Source organism: Podarcis raffonei, chromosome 2, assembly GCF_027172205.1.
Source record: "Podarcis raffonei isolate rPodRaf1 chromosome 2, rPodRaf1.pri, whole genome shotgun sequence".
NCBI lineage: Eukaryota > Metazoa > Chordata > Lepidosauria > Squamata > Lacertidae > Podarcis > Podarcis raffonei.
Genome location: NC_070603.1, coordinates 922,638 through 946,800, shown reverse-complemented (window position 1 = coordinate 946,800; position 24,163 = coordinate 922,638). Strand labels below are relative to the sequence as shown.

At 46.4% G+C, this 24,163-nt stretch overlaps 1 protein-coding gene and 1 long non-coding RNA gene across 6 annotated transcripts in view; one reads left to right on the top strand and one right to left on the bottom strand.

Moving 5' to 3' along the window:
• Window positions 1-690: 690 nt before the first annotated feature.
• LOC128403947 (LIM/homeobox protein LMX-1.2-like) overlaps window positions 691-24,163 on the top strand; it is an 84,817-nt gene continuing 61,344 nt past the window's right edge. For 2 of the 5 annotated variants that reach the window (XM_053369176.1, XM_053369166.1), the window contains exons 1-3: window positions 691-767; window positions 10,707-10,793; window positions 17,137-17,323. In XM_053369176.1, coding sequence (XP_053225151.1) covers window positions 10,736-10,793; window positions 17,137-17,323 — 245 coding nt within the window. In that variant the 5' untranslated portion in view covers window positions 691-767; window positions 10,707-10,735. Of the gene's footprint in view, window positions 768-10,706; window positions 10,794-13,371; window positions 13,536-17,136; window positions 17,324-24,163 lie in introns of those variants that run through there. The other 3 variants (XM_053369158.1, XM_053369149.1, XM_053369184.1) reach the window with 2 other exon arrangements.
• LOC128404089 (uncharacterized) lies at window positions 20,354-22,313 on the bottom strand. Its single transcript, XR_008328062.1, has 2 exons — window positions 22,055-22,313; window positions 20,354-20,515 (listed from the first exon to the last, which is right to left on the bottom strand). It is a non-coding gene; the product is annotated as an uncharacterized LOC128404089 (long non-coding RNA).

The following is a 24,163-nucleotide window of genomic DNA, read 5'->3' as shown; positions in this document are numbered from 1 at the left end:
TTTCCCACCGTATTGTTTTCCTCCTAGTCATAAAAACAATACCCCCAGCTGTCAGAATATCAAAGCGAGAACAAAACTAGACTAATGGGCATGTGCCTTGTAGGGGGCAAGGGGGCAACCAGCCCCACTCAGCCAGGGGGCTCCCAGAGTGACCTTGGGCCAGGCACTGCATCTCAGCCTAACCTACTTTGCAGGGTTGTTGTGGGGTTAAAGGAGGAGGCAGAGAACCAGGTGCGCCACCTGGAGCTCCTTGGAGAAAAGGCTGGGATACAAATGCAATTAATACAATAAAATAATGGAACAGTCTTTACTTGTTTGAAACGGTCCCCGCTGAGGAGGATGGAAGCCTAGTCCTTAAACTGTGCCTGCTGATTCCAAACACACCGGGCAGCCGTAAAGGGAATATTTATCCCTGCTCTCCAAGGGACTTACTCCTAAGTAAGCGTCCACTGCTCTTCAGCCTGAAGCAGCAAGGGGCGGCTTTGAAGGACTGCCCTCCCTTCCTGATTCCTAGGAATGACAAGTAGCGCGGGGGGGGGCAGGTTCAAGTGGGTGGGGGTCGCCCATACATCCCTCCTGGCGCGCCCCTGGATGTGTCTGGAGTATTCACTTTCATTTCCACCCCCTTGCAAGCTTTAGACAATAGCGGGGGGACCCCCACCCCATCATCTTCCCCCTCCCCCTCCTCCCCCTCCTCCCTCTCCTCCTCTCCTTCGCAGCCGAAGGCAGAGCGGACGAGCAGAGAGGGAAACCAGCGCCGGAACCGGGTAGGTCTCGCGTTTGGCCGAGATCGAGAGCTTCGCGTCCGGGTGGGGGCTCCGAAATACGGAAAGCCGGGGGGGGCAGAAAGAGAGAGGATCTCCCGCGGTTTCGCCTCCAGGCCGTTCCTCGCTTCCCTCCCCCCCCCCCCGCCACTGGAGCGGTTCCTTGGAAATCCTTCCCTAAGAACGGGGCGAGGGTTCGAGTCGCGTCGCCGGCCTGCTCATTTAGAAGAGCGGTGGGGGGGATTGATCTGGCTTCCACCCCTAAACTAAGTCCTCACCCCCCCAGAGTGTGCACAGGCTCTGGGTCTCTCCCCGCCACCTCCCAAGAGGGACCCCTTCAATGATCGACGGGAAGTTTTCTTAAGGCTGGGCAGGGAGCCCTTTAGATTGCACCTTTCGTTGAAAGGGGATCCCGCTGAACCGTGCGCGCCTCCTCTCCTAGCGCAGGATCTCGGGGTGATCCAAAGCGGCTGACTGGCAAGAGGCTCCAGGCAGAGGAGCGCGCGCCGGCAGAGTTCGCTGTGGGACTCACCGCCACAAGGTCCGGCGACAGCCACGCACAAGCTCGGGTGGCTTTTAGAGGACTGATTCGCGGAGTATGAGGCGTCTCGTCGGCTGCTATTCAGCAGGGCTTATAGGCTGTCGCCAGGGTCAGAGGCCGCGCTCACTGAGTTGCAGGCGGGGCAGGGGGAGGCAGCAGCAGGAAGGGGCTTTTGCGCTGGGCTCTTGCCCGCGGTGAGCTGCCCAGAGGCGCCTGGTTGGGCTCTGCGACGCTGCGCTAGACGGACCTTTGGGCCTCTTCTTCTGTGCGGCGGTTATGGAGTTTGGGGCGTCCTATTTGGCAGGGTGGGCGCGGGGAGGCAGGGGAGAGTTGCAGCACAAGCCTAAGCACGCTTCCTCGGAAGGAAACCCTGCACTTTTCAGTGGGACTTTTTCTCGAGGAAGCGCGCCAAGGAACGCAACCTTCCCGACCTGTCCATTTAGCGAATTAGGCTCGCTTAGGCTTGGTTGGGATTTCACATTGTTTGCCTTCCATCCAGGTGAGCATCAATTTCCAAGCAAGGGGCACCATCTACCCCATAGCTTGACGCGTCCCAAGTCCCGTCGGTTTCAAGGGGTCGGGGAGGCGAGCGCTTCAGCCTCTCGTCTGGCAAAGCACGAGGACGTGGGAAATGGCTTCCCTTCGGGTGGATCGTGCCCCTGGTTTGGGCCGGAAAGGGGTCGGCTGGAATGGACTCAGCCTGCTGAGCGTCTGCTAAGCGTCGAGGGTGATTTGTGTGAGAAGCTGCGGGGAAGGAGGACTGAGTACCATCCGCATGAGGTCGAGACTACTTGGGGAATGAAATCGAGAGGGAGAGAGAGAGAGAAAGATGGGACTTGCTTTTCACTGCTTAGAGTCCTAGCGAAGGGCTCTCCTCCTCCTCACTTCCCAGACGCTTCTTGCCAGAGCAAAAACCGCGCTGCCTTGGGGTGGGGGGTCTATATACATACGATATATCATATATGTGACAAAGATCGGTATGTGACCGTCAGAGGAGCAACTGTGCATTGGCAGAAGTCTCTTTCAGTGAGTTTCTGTTTGCAACCGGGACAAATATTATTCCAGGGGCACGAATCGCAGACTTCTATTTATATCGCTGGATGCATTGATTTGTCCTAAAGTCATTCTCGCAAATAACGCAAGCATTTCGATATATAGTATACCGTTTGTTTGTTTGCTTGCTTGCTTGCTTGTTTGTTTGTTGTTGCGTGACTTGCTTGCGTGTCGCTACTGTTCTGACGGACCGGCTACTAAGCTGCCCGTGTCTTTAGGTAAGGAAGGTGAGACTTGGCGCTACGACCCTTCAGTCATCATCCAAAGCGTTCTGCTGGCGCAAGGGTGTGAGAGAGAAATCGGATATATTATAAACGATGAAAAATACCGTATAGCAGCGCGCGCACGTGTGTTTGCATACCTGTGCCCTATTTTCTATGGCAGGGCGCTTCTCCACGTTCCTTCGCTTCCTGGGTTGGTCGATCCCTGGATGCGCATCGGGACAAACAGGGAAGTTGCAGCGCGCCAGGCTCCTTGTCGGACGGGCTCCTGCGATGTCGGTTATAGTTCTTTTAACTTAGATTTGAGGCGCATGTTGAGGACCAGTCTGCATCCTCGTGTACTTAGTTCGGTTTATATCGCGCAGACAAACCCTGAACTCCTCGAGGTTGAGGACGCTGCGTGCGCTTCGACTTACGACTTCCTCGCTGCGTCGCCAAATAGGACCCTAGTAAAGTTATGTACCATGCAAAATACATACTGCTATGCCTTTATGACGCACCTTCTAGAGTGCTGGTAAAAACAAAATCAGGGCACGATCCAGCCAAATTTATGCCTGCTCCTAAGCATACTTGCCTCGGAGTAAGTCCCAGAGAACTCGGCGGTGCTTTTTTCGGCTTATGCACAGCCAGCTGCACGACCCGGAGGCATTTTAAAAATCTAAAAAATCTCCTTGAAATAACTGAGAATGGCCTGGCTATTATGATTTCATATTTGAAGAAGCATAGGCGGGTTCACATATATCACCTATTTTTCACACAGCGTCCGCGTCAACGGGCTTTCATAGCGTCCCAACATGCAAAAAGAAGGGTTCTCCTGCAGCGAGAAGCCTACGCTCGGCGCGCGTAAAAATTGGGTAGCTTCAATATGTGGATAAAAGTTTGCCACGATTTCCTAGTATTCTATAGGGAATGTTATTCCCTATAGCCCCATCGATATTGTCTCTGGAAGATACAGTGATCGAAAAGGAATTTATTTTCAAGAGACATCTCAATTCTAAACACATTGTTTTACTTGTAAGTAAACTCTAGCCAAGTGTGATTTTTAAAAGCCACCCACTCTTTCCGGCCTCCGCCCCTCCCTTGATAAACTTGTAGGCAGATTCCAGAACAATACATTGTGCGAGTCTGCTCTGGGGAGAACAATTCTGAAGACCTGCGCGGCGATCTGATACGTACTTACCTGCGAGTAAACCCCGAACCCAATGGGATTTACATCTGGTAAAACATGCAAATGCTTATCCTGTTAACCGTTTTGTTGTGTGATCTGAGTTCTGGAAGTCTTAAAGTCATCAGGCGGCTATTGAGATAAATGGAATTTACTTGCAACTAAATGTAAATGATCGGCTCGTTAGACTTATTAAAACTTAATAACCTCGGTGTTAGACGCAATTGAAATCCATCAGCCTTGTGCGAAATATATTTCGCATCCAGATGTATAGCAGCTTAAAGCAGTGCCGCCATTGATGCACAGCTGTCAACTTTTCCCTTTTTTTAAGGGAAATTCCCTTATTCCGAATAGGATTCCTCGCAAAAAAAGGGGGGAAAGTTGACAGCTATGCATTGATGCCTTTTGACTCCGCTGGGTTTAAAAATATACAATGGTTTTAGAGTGCATTGGTCAATTAATTTTGGCAAGCCGCTAGGAAAGTCGACAGGTTAAGGTTTTGAATGTGATCTTTGAATGAAAAGCGGTATATAAATTTAATAAACTGTTGTTATTGTTTTTCTTATTATTAATTTATTTGCTTGTTCTTGTATTTTGCATGAAGTTTTAATTTATTGTAATTATCTTTTGCTTGCTGTTGTGTTCTATATAAATGTTTGTAAAGTGAAATTTAGTTATTTGTATCTTACAAGAAACTCAAGGTTCTCCTTCCTCCATTTTATCCTCACGCGATCACATCAATCCTGTGAGATAGTTTAGGCGGAGAGATTGAGACTGTCCCAAAGTCACCCGCTGAGCTCCACGGCCCAATGGAGATTTGAACCCAGATCACACACCCCCGCACCCGCTTCAATGCACCACGCCAACCACTGCACTAAGCTATTTTATTCTTGCTTCCTCCACCTCTGGAGCCTTTGCCGAAAGGCGATTTTATAAATGTGAAAAATATGTATATATACAAAGGGGGGGGTCAGTATTTTCCTTTAGGTTCATTGTGGGCACGGACAGTTTGAAAACAACAACGTGCTTTATGTAGCGTAGACAGACCCACAAATGTATTAGTCTTTTAAGGTGCCACTTTAAGCATTATATTTTTCACAGCATGTCTTAAGTTAAGGTTGTCGAATCCGAACTGTTACTTTAAAAAAATAAACGAGAACCGTCAGCCCTTTCGAGGAAATACATAAAAATGTTGAAATGCCGCATCTCAAAATAATAACCTACAAAGTGTAACCCGCGTCGAAGCACAGGAGTAACTTTAAAAACCCAAAACAAACATCGGATTCAAAAAGTTGGTGCTTAACACAACGTATAAAGCGGGCTGGATAACTAATACAAAATGAAAAGGAACCTAGCGGCAATTTCCCCCTATTCATGACAGAAAATGCCCATCTAATTGAAATGTACGACGCAACCTGTCTAGTGTCAACGTCTACTCAGAAGTAAGACCCACTGTGTTCAGGAGAAGTTACTTTTAAAGTAAACGTGTATATATAAATATGACCTCCGCCTCAGAAAAACTGGAGAGGAGACGAGAGAGGAAACAGAGGAAAGCTTCTCGTTTTCCTAAAGACTCACAAACGCAACAATTAATGTTCAAGATCTCGCATCGCTTCCCTTTGGCCGAAGCGCCTGTTAGCGCAAAAGCCTTGGAACAGAATCCATTCTCTTCTCCAGCCGTCCTTTTGGGGAGCGAATAGAGCACAGAGTTGTTCCAGTTATTGTTGGTTGGGTTTGCTGGGGAGGGTGGAATTTCCCAAGCCCCTTTCCAAATAATATACACTTTAAAAACAGGCGGACCAAAGAGAGAGGGGGAGATTAAATTGCGCCCCAAAGTCGAGCATTGATGAGACCCGGGTAGCAGCGCCTCGGCCGCCGCCAGTCTCGGAATTCGACTCCTGGCCGCCTCGGAGGAGAGACGCTCGTGGAAACGCGGCTTCTCGCCCGGAGCGAGACATCTCTTCTGCTTGGTCCGGGCAGGCGCCGGGCCATCGCGGCGAGTCGGCGGAATGCAAGAGCCTTCCTTGGCCGTCCCACCCCCGCCCGCCTCCCCTTCTGGCTTCCTCCCTCTCGAAATGAAAAAAAGGAGTCAGGATCCGGACAGGTGGGCGGGGGCAGGCGGGGGTCCCACAGGTCGAAGCGGCAGGCGAGCGGCCCTAGATCACAGTTTCTTTCATCACGACAAAGGTACCTGCCTCGGACACCCGCCCCCACCCGCCCCGTTCTCTGTGTCCCAATCCGTTTTCCAACTCCTCCTCTGCCTGTTCCTTGGTCCCCACAGCTCTTGCTTCTTCCTGTCCAAAGCAGAGGAGGAGCAAAGTAGGATACCCTACCAGGTACTGAATGACAGGTAGAAGTAGCTGGTCAACAGAATCTGATGATATAAGTATATTTACTGAGAAGTAAACCCGCAGAGGATTATAGTCTGAGGGCACAATCCTAACCAGCCCTATTTGATAAAAAAGGCGGGAAAGGGTTTTGTTTTGTTTTAACTTGGACTGCAAATGGAGAGAGACCTTTTGTTCTTGTCTCCATGCAGTAGACTTAAAGTCGGGATGGAGAAACAGTGGCTGGCCAGATGTTTCTGGACTCCAGCACCCATCATCGCTGACCTTTGGTCCTGCTGGTGCAACAGCGTCTAAAGGGTCACAGGCTCCTGACCCCTCAGCTATAGGCTCCCATGTTGGCTGCTGCAATTAAGGCAGTCCCTACTTCTAGCATCTCTCTAAATTGGGGTGTTAAGAGCTACTAGTTGCACTCCTGAACTTTTCTCCCATTGGGCCTGCCAGTGATATCTATGCACACGGCTTAATTGCGGCAACATCTGGAGCCCCCACCCTGCCATGTTCCCCATGCCCTGCTCTTAGTCTTAGAGCAGGAATTTGCAGCTTGAGTGCTGGGATTAACTACTCCTGAGAGTAATGAGAATTAAGAACATCAGTGAGGAATAAGCTAATCAAATTAGGAGAAACTCCTGTAAGCAGCTCCACTCACAGAGAAGGCCGCCCCACGGTATCTCTGTCTGATTTACTGTTCAGGCCAGTCTCCTTCCAGTTAGGTTCTGTGGTCCTTTCCCTGCACCAGGTGTCACACAGGAACTTCCAATCATTCCCAGCACAGAGACCCAGGGGGTGTCCCTCATTTCTCAGAAGCTAGAGAACCTGATCTAGGGAAAGGAACCCCCCCCCCCTTTGGAAGGTTTGCCCTATGACCAGATCAGATGGTTGTGCTCTTATTTCCCGTCATCCATTCACATAGTCACAGCCTGGCACTCACAACATAGTGCATCTCCTGCTTCTGATGGAGACACCAGCAATCCTCACCTACAACTGCGGCCTGACGGGGCAGCTTCTCCTACAGCCTGATGGCTCACTTTGGCTTACCTTCATTTGTCATAGACGGAAGCAGTTTTGTCTTAGAGGCTTTGGTGTTGCCATGGGTGTCCAGACCTTAACCCTCAGATAGAATCCACTTTGAATGCCTTAAAACACTGAGCATGTGCTGAGTGTCACCTTCCCCTTACTGCTGATGGCTGACTAAATTCAGCTCCTTCACACGTGGGGTTAGGGGACTGACTTTCAGGCAGGCTGAAATCCCAGCAGCATTCCACTTTTAGAATAGCTTCATATTGTTATGTGCCACCCCAATTAGCATTTATTAATTTCTAGGGTTTAGCACGCCCCCTCCCCCACCTATAACAATATTTTCATTTTGGCAGCCCTTATTCCTGTGCCATTCGCTGTGGCTGACATTTTGAAGAGGCTGTAATGTTAGGAAGGGAAGAACAAGAGCATGGATAAAGAAGATATTGTGTAACGCTAAATTCATTTGCTAGGTCTGTTTTACTTCCTTGGTTTTACCTCAGAAAGCCTGATTTATGCCCTTATCTCTCATTTGCTTTTGCATCCCACTCTCAGTAATTCCCAAGGCTGTAAAGTAGGCCATTATAAGAATTAGGGTTCCCAACTTTTCAACTAGCTCCTGTAGCTATGTTTTTAACAGCAGCTCAGTCTGTGGAAATGAGCAGGTAATATGTTTCTCTTTGCTCTGAAAATCATCTCCAGCTAGTTCCTGCTGATCAAGCTGCTGTTGGCACACCTAAAAAGGTTGTCTGAAAAGTTGACAAATAATCTAATTATAACCTCATATTACCATTTATTGCACCAGACACACACCTTAGGCTAGGAGAAAGTAGCTTGCTTGGTAAAGGTAAAGGGACTATTAGGTCCAGTTGTGACCGACTCTGGGGTTGCGGCGCTCATCTCGCTTTATTGGCCAAGGGAGCCGGCGTACAGCTTCCGGGTCATGTGGCCAGCATGACTAAGCCGCTTCTGGCGAACCAGAGCAGTGCACGGAAATGCCATTTACCTCCCGCCGGAAGGTAAACTTGCACTTTGACGTGCTTTCGAACTGCTAGGTGGGCAGGAGCAGGGACTGAGCAATGGGAGCTCACCCCATCACGGGGATTCAAACCGCCGACCTTCTGATCGGCAAGTCCTAGGCTCTGTGGTTTAACCCACAGCGCCACCCAAGCCCCTAGCTTGCTTAAGACCATCTATTAAAGAAGGAAATTTTTCTGAGTTTGTGCAGAATGCCTTTCTCTTCCTAATGAAGAATCACAGTTAGCATTCACACATCTGGCATGAGCAGGAACCATTTCTAGGTTTGAACCCACAACACGTATTTAAGAAGCTAAAGACTGATATCAGGTCCCACAAGTCATGTAACTAGTCACAGGAAAGTTACAAGGACTATTGACGTATTTTTATTTGTTTGTATATTTCTGACCTTTCTATATTCCCCATCAACTAAGTCCTCTGGGTGGTTTACAAAATATTAAAAATAAGTTTTAAAAATACAGACTAAAAATAAAAAATAAACCAATATCTCTATATTGCCAGCATAAAACTAACACAAGCAGAATATAAACCAATACAGTGGTACCTTGGGTTACATACGCTTCAGGTTACATACGCTTCAGGTTACAGACTCCACTAACCCAGAAATAGTATCTCGGGTTAAGAACTTTGCTTCAGGATGAGAACAGAAATCGTGCAGCGGCGGCAGCAGGATGCCCCATTAGCTAAAGTGGTGCTTCAGGTTAAGAACAGTTTCAGGTTAAGAACGGACCTCCAGAACGAATTAAGTTCTTAACCTGAGGCACCACTGTATAAAACTAGTCTAAAAACCAGCAAGGGAAAAAATACTAACTGGCATATTAAAAGGCACGAGTGGGGGGCGGGGGAGCACCATAACGGAGGCACCAGGTGAGCCTTTCTGGGGAAGGCATTCTATAACTGGGGCACCGCTATGCAGTGGTACATCTGGAGCTGGACCTCTGGGCTGAAATCCAGAGCCCACAGTCCAGAGGGTGGCAAATGGCAGGGGGAGCGGCAGCAAACAGGCACGAAACCAGCATCCAAGCTGTCATGAGCATACCATGGCCCAGTGAGGCTGATTTTGGGGGCCATAGCATCTTTTTTTCTTTTCTTTTTTGTAAGCCAGAGATGGGGGGGGGGCTGACCAGGTATGTACATATATATATTTTTTAGTTTTACATATATTTTTTAGTTTTCCCCCATTAAGGATATCATTTTCTATAATAAAATGATGTATAAAGGTAAAGGTAAAGGTACCCCTGACCATTAGGTTCAGTTGCAGACGACTCTGGGGTTGCTGCGCTCATCTCACTTTACTGGCCGAGGGAGCTGACATACAGCTTCTGGGTCATGTGGCCAACATGACTAAGCCGCTTCTGGCGAACCAGAGCAGCACACAGAAACACCATTTACCTTCCCGCCGGAGCAGTACCTATTTATCTACTTGCACTTGATGTGCTTTGAAACTCCTAGGTGGGCAGGAGCTGGGACCAAACAACGGGAGCTCACCCCGTCATGGGGATTTGAACCGCCGACCTTCTGATCAGCAAGCCCTAGACTCTGTGGTTTAGACCACAGCGCCACCCGTGTCCCTAAAATGATGTATATTCCCAAGTAAATATGCACAACTCTAATTTATTCCTTTAGTCTAAAAGATGGTGCTGTTAAGTGAGTTTAAAATGGGAAACTGCATAAGCTCAGAGAGAATTCATTTTTCATCAGGGTTGGCAAATCATTGGGGAGGGGGTCTAATCATACCAGGAATATAGGAGCAGTTACAAAGCATGGGGTAACTGGGGGAAGGGAAAACAATAAATGTTAATTATGTACTGAAATAATACAAAGGAGGACCCCAGAAGTCCACGAAGCCTAGCATCTAAAACCATCAATTTGTGCATCAGTGCCACCACCCCAAAGGCCCTGTCCCCATGCCCACACACCACCAGGCAGGGGAACCTCAAGGAGGGCCTCTGGTGAAAGTCTTGAGTATGTATATGCAAGAGATAATCCTTCAGGTAACTTGTTTAGGGCTTCGTTTAAACGTTGGAGGGCTCAGAAAAGAACTGGAAGACAATGTAGATGATGAAGCCCGGGTGTGATCATATCTACCAACAGATGGAGTCGGGTGGGGGGCATAGCTGGTCTGCTCTTGTGCTTTTAAGGTGCAGAAGTCAGCAGGTGATGCTTTTCAGAGCACAGTGATTAATACTACCTACGGTTAATATTGATGGCTGATAGCACAGAAGCAGCAGCCACTGAAACAGTTGGCAACCCTATAGTGAGATGGCATACATGGGGAGCTGTAAACACTCTTGTGTGTCATCAGAGGCACAGATGTCCCACTGCCAGAAAAAAATAAAAATAGCAGCCCCACTCCCAAATCCAGAACAGTATCCAAGAAAATACACTGAGAGTACCTAGCCCTTTTTGGAGTTACTTTGTTGGCAAGCACTTGAGAAGGCAGAAGTTGGATTCCCAATTCTCCTTCATCCTGCTTGAGTCCAGCTGCTGCCTGCCAGCCTCCCTTGCCCTTATCTCTCTCTCTTTTTTATGACTAACTAAGTCTCTCCTCCTCCATGGCAGGACCATCCTATGCTTGCCAGACCTGGAGGATGAAGACGGAAGAGGCTCCATCTTGTCTCCAGCAGGCCACGCCCGTCTTGGGCTATGGTGAGTTTCTGATCTAGGGAAGCGTGTGTGCAGCTCCACAGGTGGGGGGCAAATGCCCCACAATCCAGTGGTCTTGGCTGAATGTCTGCAGTGATACTCAGGCTCCAAGTAAGTGCTAGACGGGCCCTAGTATAGCATCAGCTTCAGAAAATCTTTCTTGGTTCTCTAGACTCTGGTTAAGGGAAAAACAACAACCCGGACTAGGATGCCCTTTGCTAATCTAGAAGCAAACCTGCTACTTAATGTGAATTAAAGCTCACTGATGCAAAATGCAGAAAGGTTATTTTTGAAAAGCAACGTCAGGACAGTGAACTTGAGTATATGTAGCATTCTCCTTAGATGTACAGTATTATGCTGACTGTTTTGTGCAAACACACACACACACACACACACACACACACATTGTTTTATCGCACTTTTGAATTGTTTTCATGAAATTATTTTTCATTGCCTTGAGGAATATAGCACCTTATATATAGAGAATCTACTATTATAATTAATACTCAGCAAACACATGACCACAGTAGAAATACAATGCCTATAACAAATTCAAAAAAAGGAATGTCAAGAAATGAAATGTGTAACCTTAATGACGCTTTTAGACCCATAAGGACAATAAAATACCAGTGGTGAATGTAATTATGTTTATAATGGATAACAACACAGGCTGTTTATCACTGACATCCTGATATAACCTGCTCATTAACGTCTAAGTTTACATAAGCCAGGATTTTTTAAAGGCAATAGATGGGTTTTCTTATTTCAAATGGCGTAGTCCTACACAGTTTCCTAAGTTCCTGCTGGCACAACCAACACGTTTCAATGTTTTTCTCAATAATCATGATGGCTAAAAGTATTCTGAGGATGGGGAAACATCAGCATTCTGAAAACCATAGCTTGACTTTTGGAGCACTTCTAATTCCTTTGGAAAACAAAAGTGGTGCATTTACATTGATTTGTTGTTGTTTAGTTGTTTAGTCGTGTCCGACTCTTCGTGACCCCATGGACCAGAGCACAGTGGCGTAGCGTGGGTTGTCAGCACCCGGGGCAAGGCAAGTAATTTGCATCCCCTAACCCGTGGATTTGCGCCCCCTAACCCTAACCCCCAGATGTTGCGCCCGGTGTGGCCGGCCCCCCCTGCACCCCCCACGCTACGCCACTGCCAGAGCACGCCAGGCACTCCTGTCTTCCACTGCCTCCCGCAGTTTGGTCAAACTCATGCTGGTAGTTTCGAGAACACTGTCCAGCCATCTCGTCCTCTGCTGTCCCCTTCTCCTTGTGCCCTCCATCTTTCCCAGCATCAGGGTCTTCTCCAGGGAGTCTTCTCTTCTCATGAGGTGGCCAAAGTATTGGAGCCTCAGCTTCAGGATCTGTCCTTCCAGTGAGCACTCAGGGCTGATTTACTTCATAATGGAGAGGTTTGATCTTCTTGCAGTCCATGGGACTCTCAAGAGTCTCTTCCAGCACCATAATTCAAAAGCATCAATTCTTCGGCGATCAGCCTTCTTTATGGTCCAGCTCTCACTTCCATACATCACTACTGGGAAAACCATGGCTTTAACTATACAGACCTTTGTCGGCAAGGTGATGTCTCTGCTTTTTAAGATGCTGTCTAGGTTTGTCATTGCTTTTCTCCCAAGAAGCAGGCTATCGCCATCTGCAGTGATCATGGAACCCAAAAAAGTAAAATATCTCACTGCCTCCATTTCTTCCCCTTCTATTTGCCAGGAGGTGATGGGACCAGTGGCCATGATCTTAGTTTTTTTTATGTTGAACTGCAGAGCATATTTTGCGCTCTCCTCTTTCACCCTCATTAAGAGGTTATTTAACTCCTCCTCATTTTCTGCCATCAAGGTTGTGTCATCTGCATATCTGAGGTTGTTGATATTTCTTCCTGCAATCTTAATGATGAATTCTGCATAAAAGTCACCTAAATAAGCAGGGAGACAATATACAGCCTTGTCGTACTCCTTCCCCAATTTACATTGATATCAATTTAGACTGATATCTTGTGCTAAATAAGAAGGATCTCCTAGCACCTCTCCTGCCAGATACTGCTTCTGTTCTATATTGGATAACAAGGTCTTTTATAATGTTGAGGAGTTGTGGGGAAAATGCAATTCATGCATCCTTTATTATCCCCCATTCTTAACAGTACAGGAACGCTGACCTTTCCACTCTCATGTGCAAAATATACAGCAGAGGGCAACTACCCCCATGCAGCCTATGCATCTTTACTCTGAAGTGGGGCTTACTCCTGAGTAAGTGTGCACAGGACTCCAGCTCATATTGCAAGCTTGGCTTGCCTATGCAAGCACTGATGAAGTCTGGGGGAAAATATATCCCTCTCAGTAACTTTCATACAAACAAACTGAAGCAAATAATGCATGGAAGGGAGTACAGAGTCCTTTGAAATGGCATCTCTGGGACAATTATGCCAGAGAGTTTCCACTAAAGCAGCAAACCTCGGCATTTTGCTGTTAAATAAACTGGAATAATGCTGCATAAGAGAGGGTTGTTTTCTTGAGCTCAAACCAGCTCCATTTCTTTATGACTTTTAATTTCAGTATGATTATAGGCACGTGCAGGCGGAAGATGTGGGTGTAAAGGCAATGAGAAGAATGAGAACAAAAGTCCTTGCTCCCAGATATTACACTGGCCCCCTACCTGCCCTGATTGTGTGTGTGTGTGTGTTCAGCATGCCAATCCGAGGAAGAGAGATCTGCTGCAAGTGCTGCCCAAGTGAGCCTGCAAGGAATTGTAAAGGCCCTTTTAGTATAACTGGTGGTGATACTTGGCTTGTGGTGGAATCCCAAGCTCTTGATTCACTGCAACTTGAATTGTTTTATGAAATTGATGTGTGTGGAGAAATCAGAAGTCTAGAAATGGAGACGGGGACTGATATAATGCAAAGGAAAACAGTGCTCCCCACACTTTTAAGAGTTGCATAGAAGAGGGAATTTTGAAAGGTGCTCCCACTCGCCGCAATAAGATTATCAAGAGACTGCAATCAAACCAGAAAAAAATTAAGCTGAGCATTGCGATTCAGGACTTTGTCCTTTTGCTCCAAAAATTCATAGGATTATAACAGTCACCAATCTTTGGATAAATCTATCATATGTTCAGAGCAACTTATTTGTCATATTTTATGTATTCTGGTCCTATGTTAACCCTTAAACATCTTTCACAATTTCAGCAAATCACACGATACTGAGTGTGCCCTTCTTAGAAAACATGCACGTCTCAGTGTTTAAGCAGACCAAAACTGCAATCCTACAATCACTTACCTGAGAGTAAGTCCCATTCAGCTCAATGGAGCTAATGTCTGAGTAGACATGTGTAGAATTACATTGTTAAGTTTGCTTTTCTAGATAAAATAACCATGAAGTTTTCATCTGAATTTGAAATCCCCTCTTTTTAACCTGGTAAGGATTTTTTCAAGGCTTAATTTTTATTTTTTTAAAAAGATACATTTAAATTATAGCCTGGAAAAGAGGAGACTGAGAGTAGATGTGATAGCCATCTTCAAATATCTTAAGGGGTGTGACATGGGAGACAGAATATGCTTGTTTTCTCCTGCTCTGGAGGGTAGGACTTGAACTAATGGCTTCAAGCTACAAGAAAGGAGATTAAACATTTGGAAAAACGTCCTGGCAGAAGGAGCTGCTTGACCGAGGAATGGTCTCCCCTGGGAGGTTGTGGTCTCTCCTTCCTTGGAGGTTTTTAAGCAGAGGTTGGGTGGCTACCTGCCATGGATGCTTTAGCTGTGCTTCCTGCATTGCAGGGGGTTGGACCAGATGACCCCCAGGGTCCCTTCCAGCTCTGCAGTTCTATGATTCTATGAAGGGAGGGAGCAGATCCTATGCTGTTGGTGTGTTCTGGTCCCTCCTCACTTCCTCCATAAACTACATCTTATCTCCACCCTAATAACCATCCAGCTAGATTATTGCAACCTTCTGTCCCTTGAAGACAGTCAGGATGCTGCAGCTAGTATCAAACGTGGCTCTGTGGGCCATGTGACACCAACCCTTAGGGAGTTGCCCTGGCTGTCTATATGCTATGGTTTTGATTTTGGTCTACAAAGCCTTATACAGCACAGGACCCAAACACTTGAAAGAGCATCTTTCCCAGTACATCCCGCCTTGGGCCTTGAAAATGAGCCGGGGAGGCTCTGCTAGTAGCGCTGCAGGAGCATTGCCCAGCTGCTGATGACAAGGGACACAGACCTTCCCCACTGTGGTATCCAATTGTGGAACAAGAGACTAGGAATGTAAGGAGGCAGCCATTTCCATCCCGTCCTATGTTCACCACAATCAGCACTGCTTCTGTTCCACTGCAGTTCAGATTCCACTGAAATCTGTTATATGTCTTGCTATCCACTATGGCCAAAACTATCATCATTAATTACTCAATCAGCTTCAATACATTTCAGTGGAAAGGAAACATCAAAGACATCAACATATTGGAGGCTGTTTTCCACTGTCAGTTTATTTTCTTTTAATGTTATTTTTTTGTAACGCTTTAAAGGTTTTTTTGTAATTTTACTGTATCATTTTATATTATGTCATATACTGTGGTCTTCAGATGAACTGCAATTTAGAAGGGAATTAATGATAACAGTAACAACAGCAACTGCAGGTTAGGCAGAGTCTCTCTGGGGTTCCAGGCAGGCTTCTCTCCCAGCCCTCCTCCCAGCAGGTGCCACCTGTGTGCAAAGCCTTACTACAGAGCCATGGCTCCTCTCCAGCACCGAGATGGCAGCACACAGCATCAATCGAGTGCGAACACATGCACTCACACATACAAGCAGGGAAGCCCAAAAGGAAAGGAAGTGCGCCAACAAGACCCAGCAACCTCCGCACTGAAGATGATGACATGCACTTGGCAGCAGCTTAGACTCCCTCACTGCCTCAGCCCCAAGCCACGTCCAACACGCTGGAGAGGGTGTTTATGACCCACCTGCACTTACTTCCTTATCTGTTGCAGTCCATGCTAGGAAGTCTTTGAACGGCTGCCATAGATTGATGCACAGATAATCCTGATCAACTCAAGCAAGACATTTAAAAAGTTATCTCCTATTTGAAGTGAGGTATGTCCTGCTTAAGCCAAAGTATCCGGGGTGGTAGAGAGGGCTGGAAATTGACTGAATGGATGAAGCAGGGTCAAAGATGTGCAGTAGTGACTCTTACACAAGCAAGAGCATTGTAAAGAATGGAGTGTGGGGAATCTGAAAGGAAATTCTCTGAGCTTCAAGAAGCAGAAGGACATTTTTATTTATATTCTTGGGATTGGTTTTTAAAAAAGTTTTCTAAACTATGAAGGGATGTATGTTTTCAGGATAAGGTGAAACTTCTTAAAAATGATATTTGGGATTCAAAAAAATAATCAGATTGATTACTAATATAAGTAAAATTTTATAAATAGTGCAATGAGCTATGAGGGCAATTGGTATTATACCCATTTTACAGAAAGAAGAACTGTAGATGAAAAGCTTTCTTCATGTAGGACTATGGAATATTTCCCATTGTAGTGACAGCAGTATAAAACACATATTATATGGATAAAATATTTTAAATGCTCTGTTACCTGTTGAGTGCTTTTGGGATGAGGCAGGTTAAAAAAATTAATCATTAACGTTCAAATATTGTTTGTTTGCTAAATTTATATTCCTTGCTTCCTCCCAAAGGTGGCAAACATGTAAATAACAGAATACAGTACAATTAAAATGTCTAAAAACAGTTTTAAACAATATTCTAAAAACATATTAAACCTTTTAAAACAACACTTAAAAACTAAACAAAAACTGGGGTTTTTTGTTTTTTAAAACCACCTACTCTCACAGCTAATAATTTAAGAGTTGCCAGGAACAGATCTTTCAGCCTCCAATTGCCTGGGTAAAAATGAATATTTCTAGATTTTTCCTAAGTTAATGATGAGGGAGTTGGACCACCGTCCCTATGAAGGTCACTCCACAGTTGGGTTACCACTATTGAGAAGTATTGAATGTTCGAAACAACGGAATGACTTCAAAGTCACAGAATCCAAGTATGAACCAAACTGCAACATATAAGCTCCAACTATAGTGGGCGGGGGGGGGGGAGTACTATTATACAAGTTGCACCATTTGCATGCAGATTGTGGGTTCTTTTCAGCAATGAGTTCCTGGGACATGAACCACCCGAGTGTTCTGTTGCAAAAGCATCCCCAGGCAGGGTATCCCAGCAGGTCACGCCACAGACCCGCAACACACCAGGCCTCCCTGTTTCTTTGTAAACTGTTCTCATTGATGAGGAGGACCTTTGAGTTTTGCAATTCATTGTTGTTGTTGTTCCCTGCCATCAAGGCTCAGAGTCCAAAATGCGGGAGGTTTGTGCTGGCTGCAACACCCCGATCTCCGACCGCTTCCTCCTGAGGGTGAATGAGCGTTCGTGGCACGAAGGCTGCTTGAAGTGCACCGCTTGCCTGCAGGCTCTCTCCGGCACTTGCTACTGTCGCAACCGGCAGCTGTATTGCAAGCATGACTATGAAAAGTAAGTGCCTGGCACCTTTTGATTTCTACCCCTGTGGCTTGGCAGAGCAGGCTGAGGTGGGGAATGGTCAAGGGAAAGATGGGCCCAAATAACTTTGTTACCTGGGCGGTCATTTCTGTAGTCACTAGTTAGTTAAATATCCACCGTCATAGTGGAACTGGGCAGGCATTGTCGTCCTATTGGCTGCCATGAACATTGCTGTGATGTCACAGGTCAGAATAGTCCAGAGCTGGGCATCTAAGGGGGACGTGAAAGACCTCAGCGCTGGAATTCTAGAGCCAAGTAATATGTTTCATTGAATTGTTGGTGCAAATCAGTTTATTTATTGTGGAGAGCTTTTGTCAGCTATTTTATGGTGTGGTTAAAGTTTGTATCACATGTAGGCTCAGAGACGTAATCTTTTCTTATCCAGTGGCATGATCTTATTGCCATGTGATAGGTGAATTGACTGTGAACAGGTTGCTAAAATCCATTATGAGATCAGGATTAAAGAACAACTGTGTATTCAGCTGCAAAATAAATCTAAATTCTGCAAACAGAAAATAAGTCATACATGTTGAATATAATTGCTTTTTTAAAAACCTTATTTTTGGATAATTTATTCTGCTGCCTTGAACATGGTTTTTAAGGAACAGTTTGGCACACTGGGGAATAATGTGCATGTGGATGGCAGGAGGGCAAGGAGACACCCCCAGGCTTCACTGCCTGCCCAGGAGAGCCAGAAATACCCCCTTTCATTAACAAAAATGAAAAGGATAAAGTAGCATGATTCCATGTCAGACACACAGAGTCTGTGTTTGCACAGCAAACCCCTGGATTCATTAAATATATACAGGGTTGGTGATAGCTAGCTAAGCGGTAGCACTGCATAGGCAGGGTGAATTATTATTGCCAGGACACAATGCTGGAAGATGAGTCAGCACCAGAGTGAGGCCACTGCAACTCGGAGAAAGGCAGCAGCTGCGGTGCAACAGCTTAAGGTGCCCAGACTCCGGGTGGAGCAATCAGCAATCTTCATAGCAGGAGTCCTGGGGTTGTTTGTTTTTGCTTTATGGGAGGGAAGGAAGGCGGAGCACAAGGAGCACAAGGAGTCTATTATTATTATTATTATTATTATTATTATTATTATTATTATTATTAAAAGCTTTGTATATCAACTCTTCCCCTATATATATATTTCTCTCTGTGTGTGTGTTTTCTTTTTGTAAATCTACCAAAGAATAAAATAAAATATAATCAGGATTAAGGGGTTGTCTCAGGGCAGTGGAGGGTTATTGTATTTTTTATATTCTGTTGGGAGCCACCCAGAATGACTGAGGAAACCCAGCCAGATGGGTGGGGTATAAATAATAAATTATTATAATATGATGCTGCTGCTGCTGCTGATGCTGCTGTGTGTGCTGTGTCCTGCTGGTGCCGCGGTGGTGGCCCTTGCCCTTCTTCTGATAGGAAACGCTCTGCAGGAGAAGACCCCAAAAAGGGGGGGTACAGAAGGGCCAGTTGGCGGGGAGTGAGCAATGCCCCTATTTTCATCTGAGGAATGTTGGAGGCTGTACACCTTGTACATTTGAAAAAGGGTGTGAATTTGAGAACAAGCAATACTTGTGCTTCCCTAAACAGTCATACCTCAGGTTGAAGTTGCTTCACGTTGAGCGCTTTCGGGTTGTGCTCCGTGGAACGTGTTACTTCTGGGTTTTGTCGCTCGCACATGCACAGACAGTCAAAAAGACATCACGTGCATGTGCAGAAGTGGCAAATCGCGACCCGCGCACGCGCAGACACGGGTAGCGTTCGCTTCAGGATGCGAATGGGGCTCCGGAACGGATCCCATTTGTATCAAGAGGTACCACTGCATGACATTTCCTCTCAAGAATTACCAGGCCCATAATTCCTTGTGCACAGGCAGCAGGGCAGGAGCAACAAAACACTGTAATAAACAGGACCATTGATCTCAGGTACAGAGGAAGCTAGTGCTACTGGGAGGATGTACAGGCCCAACGTATATATGACTAAAACCCACCTCAAGGGGTCGTTGTGGGGACTGAATGAGGAAGGGGAGGACCCTTTGCCTTCCCTTCCTCTCCCTTTTTACATTGGCCTTCCCTTCTTCTCCCTTTTCTGGCCCCATTCTCACTATACATTTAACGCATATTCAATGCACATTTAAAGTACTTATTCCCCCCCCCCCAAAGCATTGTAGGAATTGTAGTTCACCCCCCACAGGGCTATTGCACCCTTAACAAACTACAGTTCCCAGGACTCTTGGGGAGAAGCCGTGTAGTTTAAATATGCATTGAATGTATGGTGTGAACATGATCTCTTCTCCCACCCTGAGTTTAGATTGAGTGCTGTTTGGAGAAAGGACCTCTCGTTTTCTTCCCCCTTCACATTATCTGTAAAGTGCAATGAGCATTTACAATCATTAAAGATTATTGATATTTCTTTCCCCTATTCCCTGCAGGAAGACCTTTGCCAACCAGTTAATAAAACCAACCCGTTTTGCAAACGGCCTTGCAAAAACTCTGTTTTTATGGATTCCTAATGGAGGACTTTTAGATAGCAACTTCAAAAACTAACAGGAAGCAGGGAGCTCCCCCTGCCCCGTTGCTTTTCCTTCAACACTTTAGCAATAGCGATAAGCTGGGGGAAGCCTGTGGTGATTGCTCACGCTTAGCATTTTTTGGAATGATTAACCAGCCCTCCAGACCCATTACCTTCTGCTGCTGGGCCAAGTGTCAGGCCTGAGCATACAAGGCTGGAGGATTAGAGGGGGAGGATTAGATCTCCCAACAACACCAAGCTTTGATCGCAGCTGCAGAAATCAGAAAGCAACCAAACCAAACAAAGCCTCTTGGTCCACCGAGCTCCACACTCCTGTCCATTACAGAGGAGTATCTCAGAGAGGGTACATACTTTGGGCTTTCTGCTTCAAGAGCTTCTCCAAAGCTTGCTCAGCAAGACCTGCCATGAACTCTCCCACCAAAACCTGAATTTTAGAACACAGGAAGTTGCCTTATACCGAGTCAGACCATCGTTCCATCTCCCTAGTTTACTGGCAACAAATCTCCAGCTCCAGCCGGAAATGTCTAGGGTTGAATCTGGGACGTTTTGTGCACAACCCCTGGTCTCTGCCAATGAGCTTAGGCCCTTCCCTTATTCAGTTACGTTGCTCTGCAGCTGCACCCATGAGAACTGAATGGAACAGGAGAGTAATATTAAGCGTCAGTGAGCTGAAATCATTTATAGACAGCTGCCCATCCAAGGATCCTAAACTCCTGTAGAAAATAAAGTTCCAACACTAAAGTGTTAAAAACAGACCAAATCAAGCAAATAGATACATAAAATCTAAATAAAATCAACAACAAACAATGATATTATCAGGGATGATAATAATAAATAAGGATACCACTGAGCAGCCGTTGCCAAAAGCAGCACAACAGCAAAAGGCACCAAATTAAAACACTGCTTCACTCCAGCCAAAGTGTCAGTGCCTGTCCGTCAATGGAATGAATAAATGGATTTTCCAATCATAGCCGTCGGAGCCGGATATGCTAGTTAGGTTTAGGGGTGCCAGACTCATATGGGTTGAAAGGAACATATTAAATAAAAGCAATGCATCCCAATGGCCGTTCTCTGCCATTTATTTTAATACATCCCTGGGCTGGAGAACTAAACTCCCTACCCAGCCAATGCTTGTTCCTTTCTTCTTCACAGTAAAAGGCCTCTCAGTTGACAGATCTCTCATGCCCGTCCCTGCCATTCCCAACACATGATGGAGGGGGAGGGTGCATAGCCTGTGCACACAGCAACAGATCATTCCACTTCAGCACAAACAAATCGCATGGAGAGTTTCTTGATTAACTGCACATTTACAGGCCATAGTGGGAGAGGAGGCTCATGCGGATAGAGATGCAAGCAGCCATTGGAGAGAGCTGACCTCTTTACCTCTCTATTAAGCACATTGGAAGAATGTTAAGTAGTAGCTTGCATCAAGTGTGACAGGGATGCCGTGATATGCACCGAGGACCCCTAGAAGGCCTGATAAACACTCACACATTGCTGTGCACCCCCTTTATGTTTGTTAGCTTTGTTTGAGGGTCTTTCCAGACTATTATTTTCATTATTTAACAGGAATATTTAACATTATTTAACAGGAAATTGGCAGCCCATCTTTGTCATTTCCCAGATGCAACCACGACCAGGGAGGGAGGGGTGAAACAATGGAGTATCATTGAAACAAATCTGGGAATCCAGTTCTGCCAGGGGTTGGCAGCCACAGCTTCTCCTGGTGATTTATGCCATCCACACTTCTGTTGACGGCTCCTTTGGCTGCTGTGAGAAGGGTGACTTCAGGGAAGCCTCACAATCAGGAGGCAGGGGAGACAGACTAAAAGGAGATGGGGGCAAGACTAATCCAGAGAAGCTGTGGCAGTTTGGTTTCTCTCTTCGATCCATTGATTATGTACAAACTAAAGAGCAAATATTCGAGCTCCAGCAGGTCAACCCTCATGAATCCTCTGCTCAAGGCTGGATGCCTCCTAGGTCTCCTTCCCCTTCTCTCTGCTATCATCCTATAAGGACTGGCTGGAGTATTCTGCAAACTACATGGTGTGGTTGGTATGTTGCTTAATGGGTCTGACAAGACCTCTTGAGCTGATAGGCAAAGTCTCTGGATTTCCATCTGACAGCCCCAAACAGATAACTATCAGTCATAGAGAAAGGGCTACTCACCTGCTTCCGAGGAATGCCTCTTCCATCTTCTCCTGGTGTCCCAGGAACTCATCCAAAGCACAGCAAGTGTGGGAAATTCATCTCCTTTACAGCGTAGAGCAGGGGTGAGGAACCTCTGGCCCGTAAGCCAATGGGAGGCAGTTTCCAAGCCTAGTCACCCTCTCGGGGGAATGTTTTGGAGGGGTGGGGCAGTTGTAGAAGGTGCACACTCTAGCTGAGTGCTATATGCAGGCTACCCAGGCAGATTGCCACCAGTAGACCTGAGAATGTCTCTGACCCTTTCAGCTGTGTTATGATGATGTCAGCACCTGTCCCCATGGCTACTGGTGATGCCACAAATGCGGCGTGGCCACATGGGCCCACAATTCAAGTACAGTGGTACCTCGGGTTACATACGCTTCAGGTTACAGACTCCGCTAACCCAGAAATAGTGCTTCAGGTTAAGAACTTTGCTTCAGGAAGAGAACAGAAATCGTGCTCTGGCAGCGCAGCGGCAACAGGAGGCCCCATTAGCTAAAGTGGTGCTTCAGGTTAAGAACAGTTTCAGGTTAAGAACGGACCTCTGGAATGAATTAAGTACTTAACCCGAGGTACCACTGTATTTAATTAAGCCAGCCCTCCAACATTCCTTAGATGAAAATAGAGACATTTCTCCCCCCACACACAACTGACCCTCCTTGACCTCCCATTTTTTGTCAGTCCCCACCCCCACCTGCAAGCATTTTCACCACCACTTCACCAACAGGACACAGCCGACCTGAAAACCTCTTAATCCCAATTTTATTGGGATTGGACTCCAGTGCTCACCTCCTTAGCCAGCCTGGCCAATGGTCAGGGATGTGGGAGTTGGAGTCCAACATGCCCATCCTGGGAAAAAGAGACGAGTGGGGTGCCACAGGGTTCTGTCCTGGGCCTGTTGTTGTTCAACATGTTTAAAAATGGCTTGGATGAAGGAATTGAGGGGGTCCTCATTGCATTTGCAGATGACACCAAACTGGGAGGGGTAGCTATTGATTGATTGATTGATTGATTGATTGATTGATTTTATGTGCCCTTCATCCAAGGATCATAGGGCAGTTTACAATATAAAAACACAAAAATACATAATATAGTTACAAAGAAAGACCCTCACTCCCCCGCCCCCAGTTTAAAAGGCCATGATTGTTTTATTAGCCAAAGGCCTGACAGAAGAGGAACGTCTTTGCCTGGCATCTAAAGATGTGTAGCAAAGGAGCCATTCCACAAGTGGGGAGCCACAGCACTAAGACCTGCTCTCATCTTGCTGCCTTCTGGACCTCTCACGGAAGAGGCATACAAAGAACAGTCTCATATGGTCAGTTCATATGGGGAGATTCAGTCCTTGAGGTACTGTGGTCCTGACCTGTTTAAGGCTGAAGAAACCAGGGGGTGTCCCCCTCCTGCTGTAACCAGCTCCCCTCCCCCCCAATCTCCCAGAACATGAAGAGGATGGAGCAAAGAGAGACAAGACAGAAAACCTGGGGGTGGAAGAGTTAGGGAACTGTGGGAAGGAGGAGACCTTCAGTCCTCACAATTGCATCATTGGGGCAAGACCTACTGTGGAGAGTTACTGGGCTCAATGGGCCTGAGCTGTTTTGTTTCTTTGAATAAGGAGTTAAATTTGCTGGCACCTTGTGAGTCATTACTTACCTGGCCCTGGCACCTGCCTCTGACAGAACCTCTCTATTCTGCCTTCGTCAGACCACACCTGGAATATTGAGAAGCTGGAATGTGTGCAGAGGATTGAGGTCTGGAAACCAAGCCTTACGAAGAATGGTTGAGGGCGCTGAGTATGTTTAGCCTGGATAAGAGGAGATAGAGAGGAGATATGAGAGCCATCTTCCAATATCTAAAGGGCTATCATGTGGAAGATGGAGCAAGCTTGTTTTCTGTTGCTTCAGAGGGTAGAACCCAAACCAATGGATTCAAGCTACAAGAAAGGAGATTCCAACTAAACATCAGGAATAATTTTCTGATCATAAGAGTGGTTCAACAGTGGAATGGATTCCCTTGGGATGTGGTGGACTCTCCTTCATTGGTGGTGTTTAAGCAGCAGTTGGATGGTCATCTGTCATGGATACTTTAGTTGAG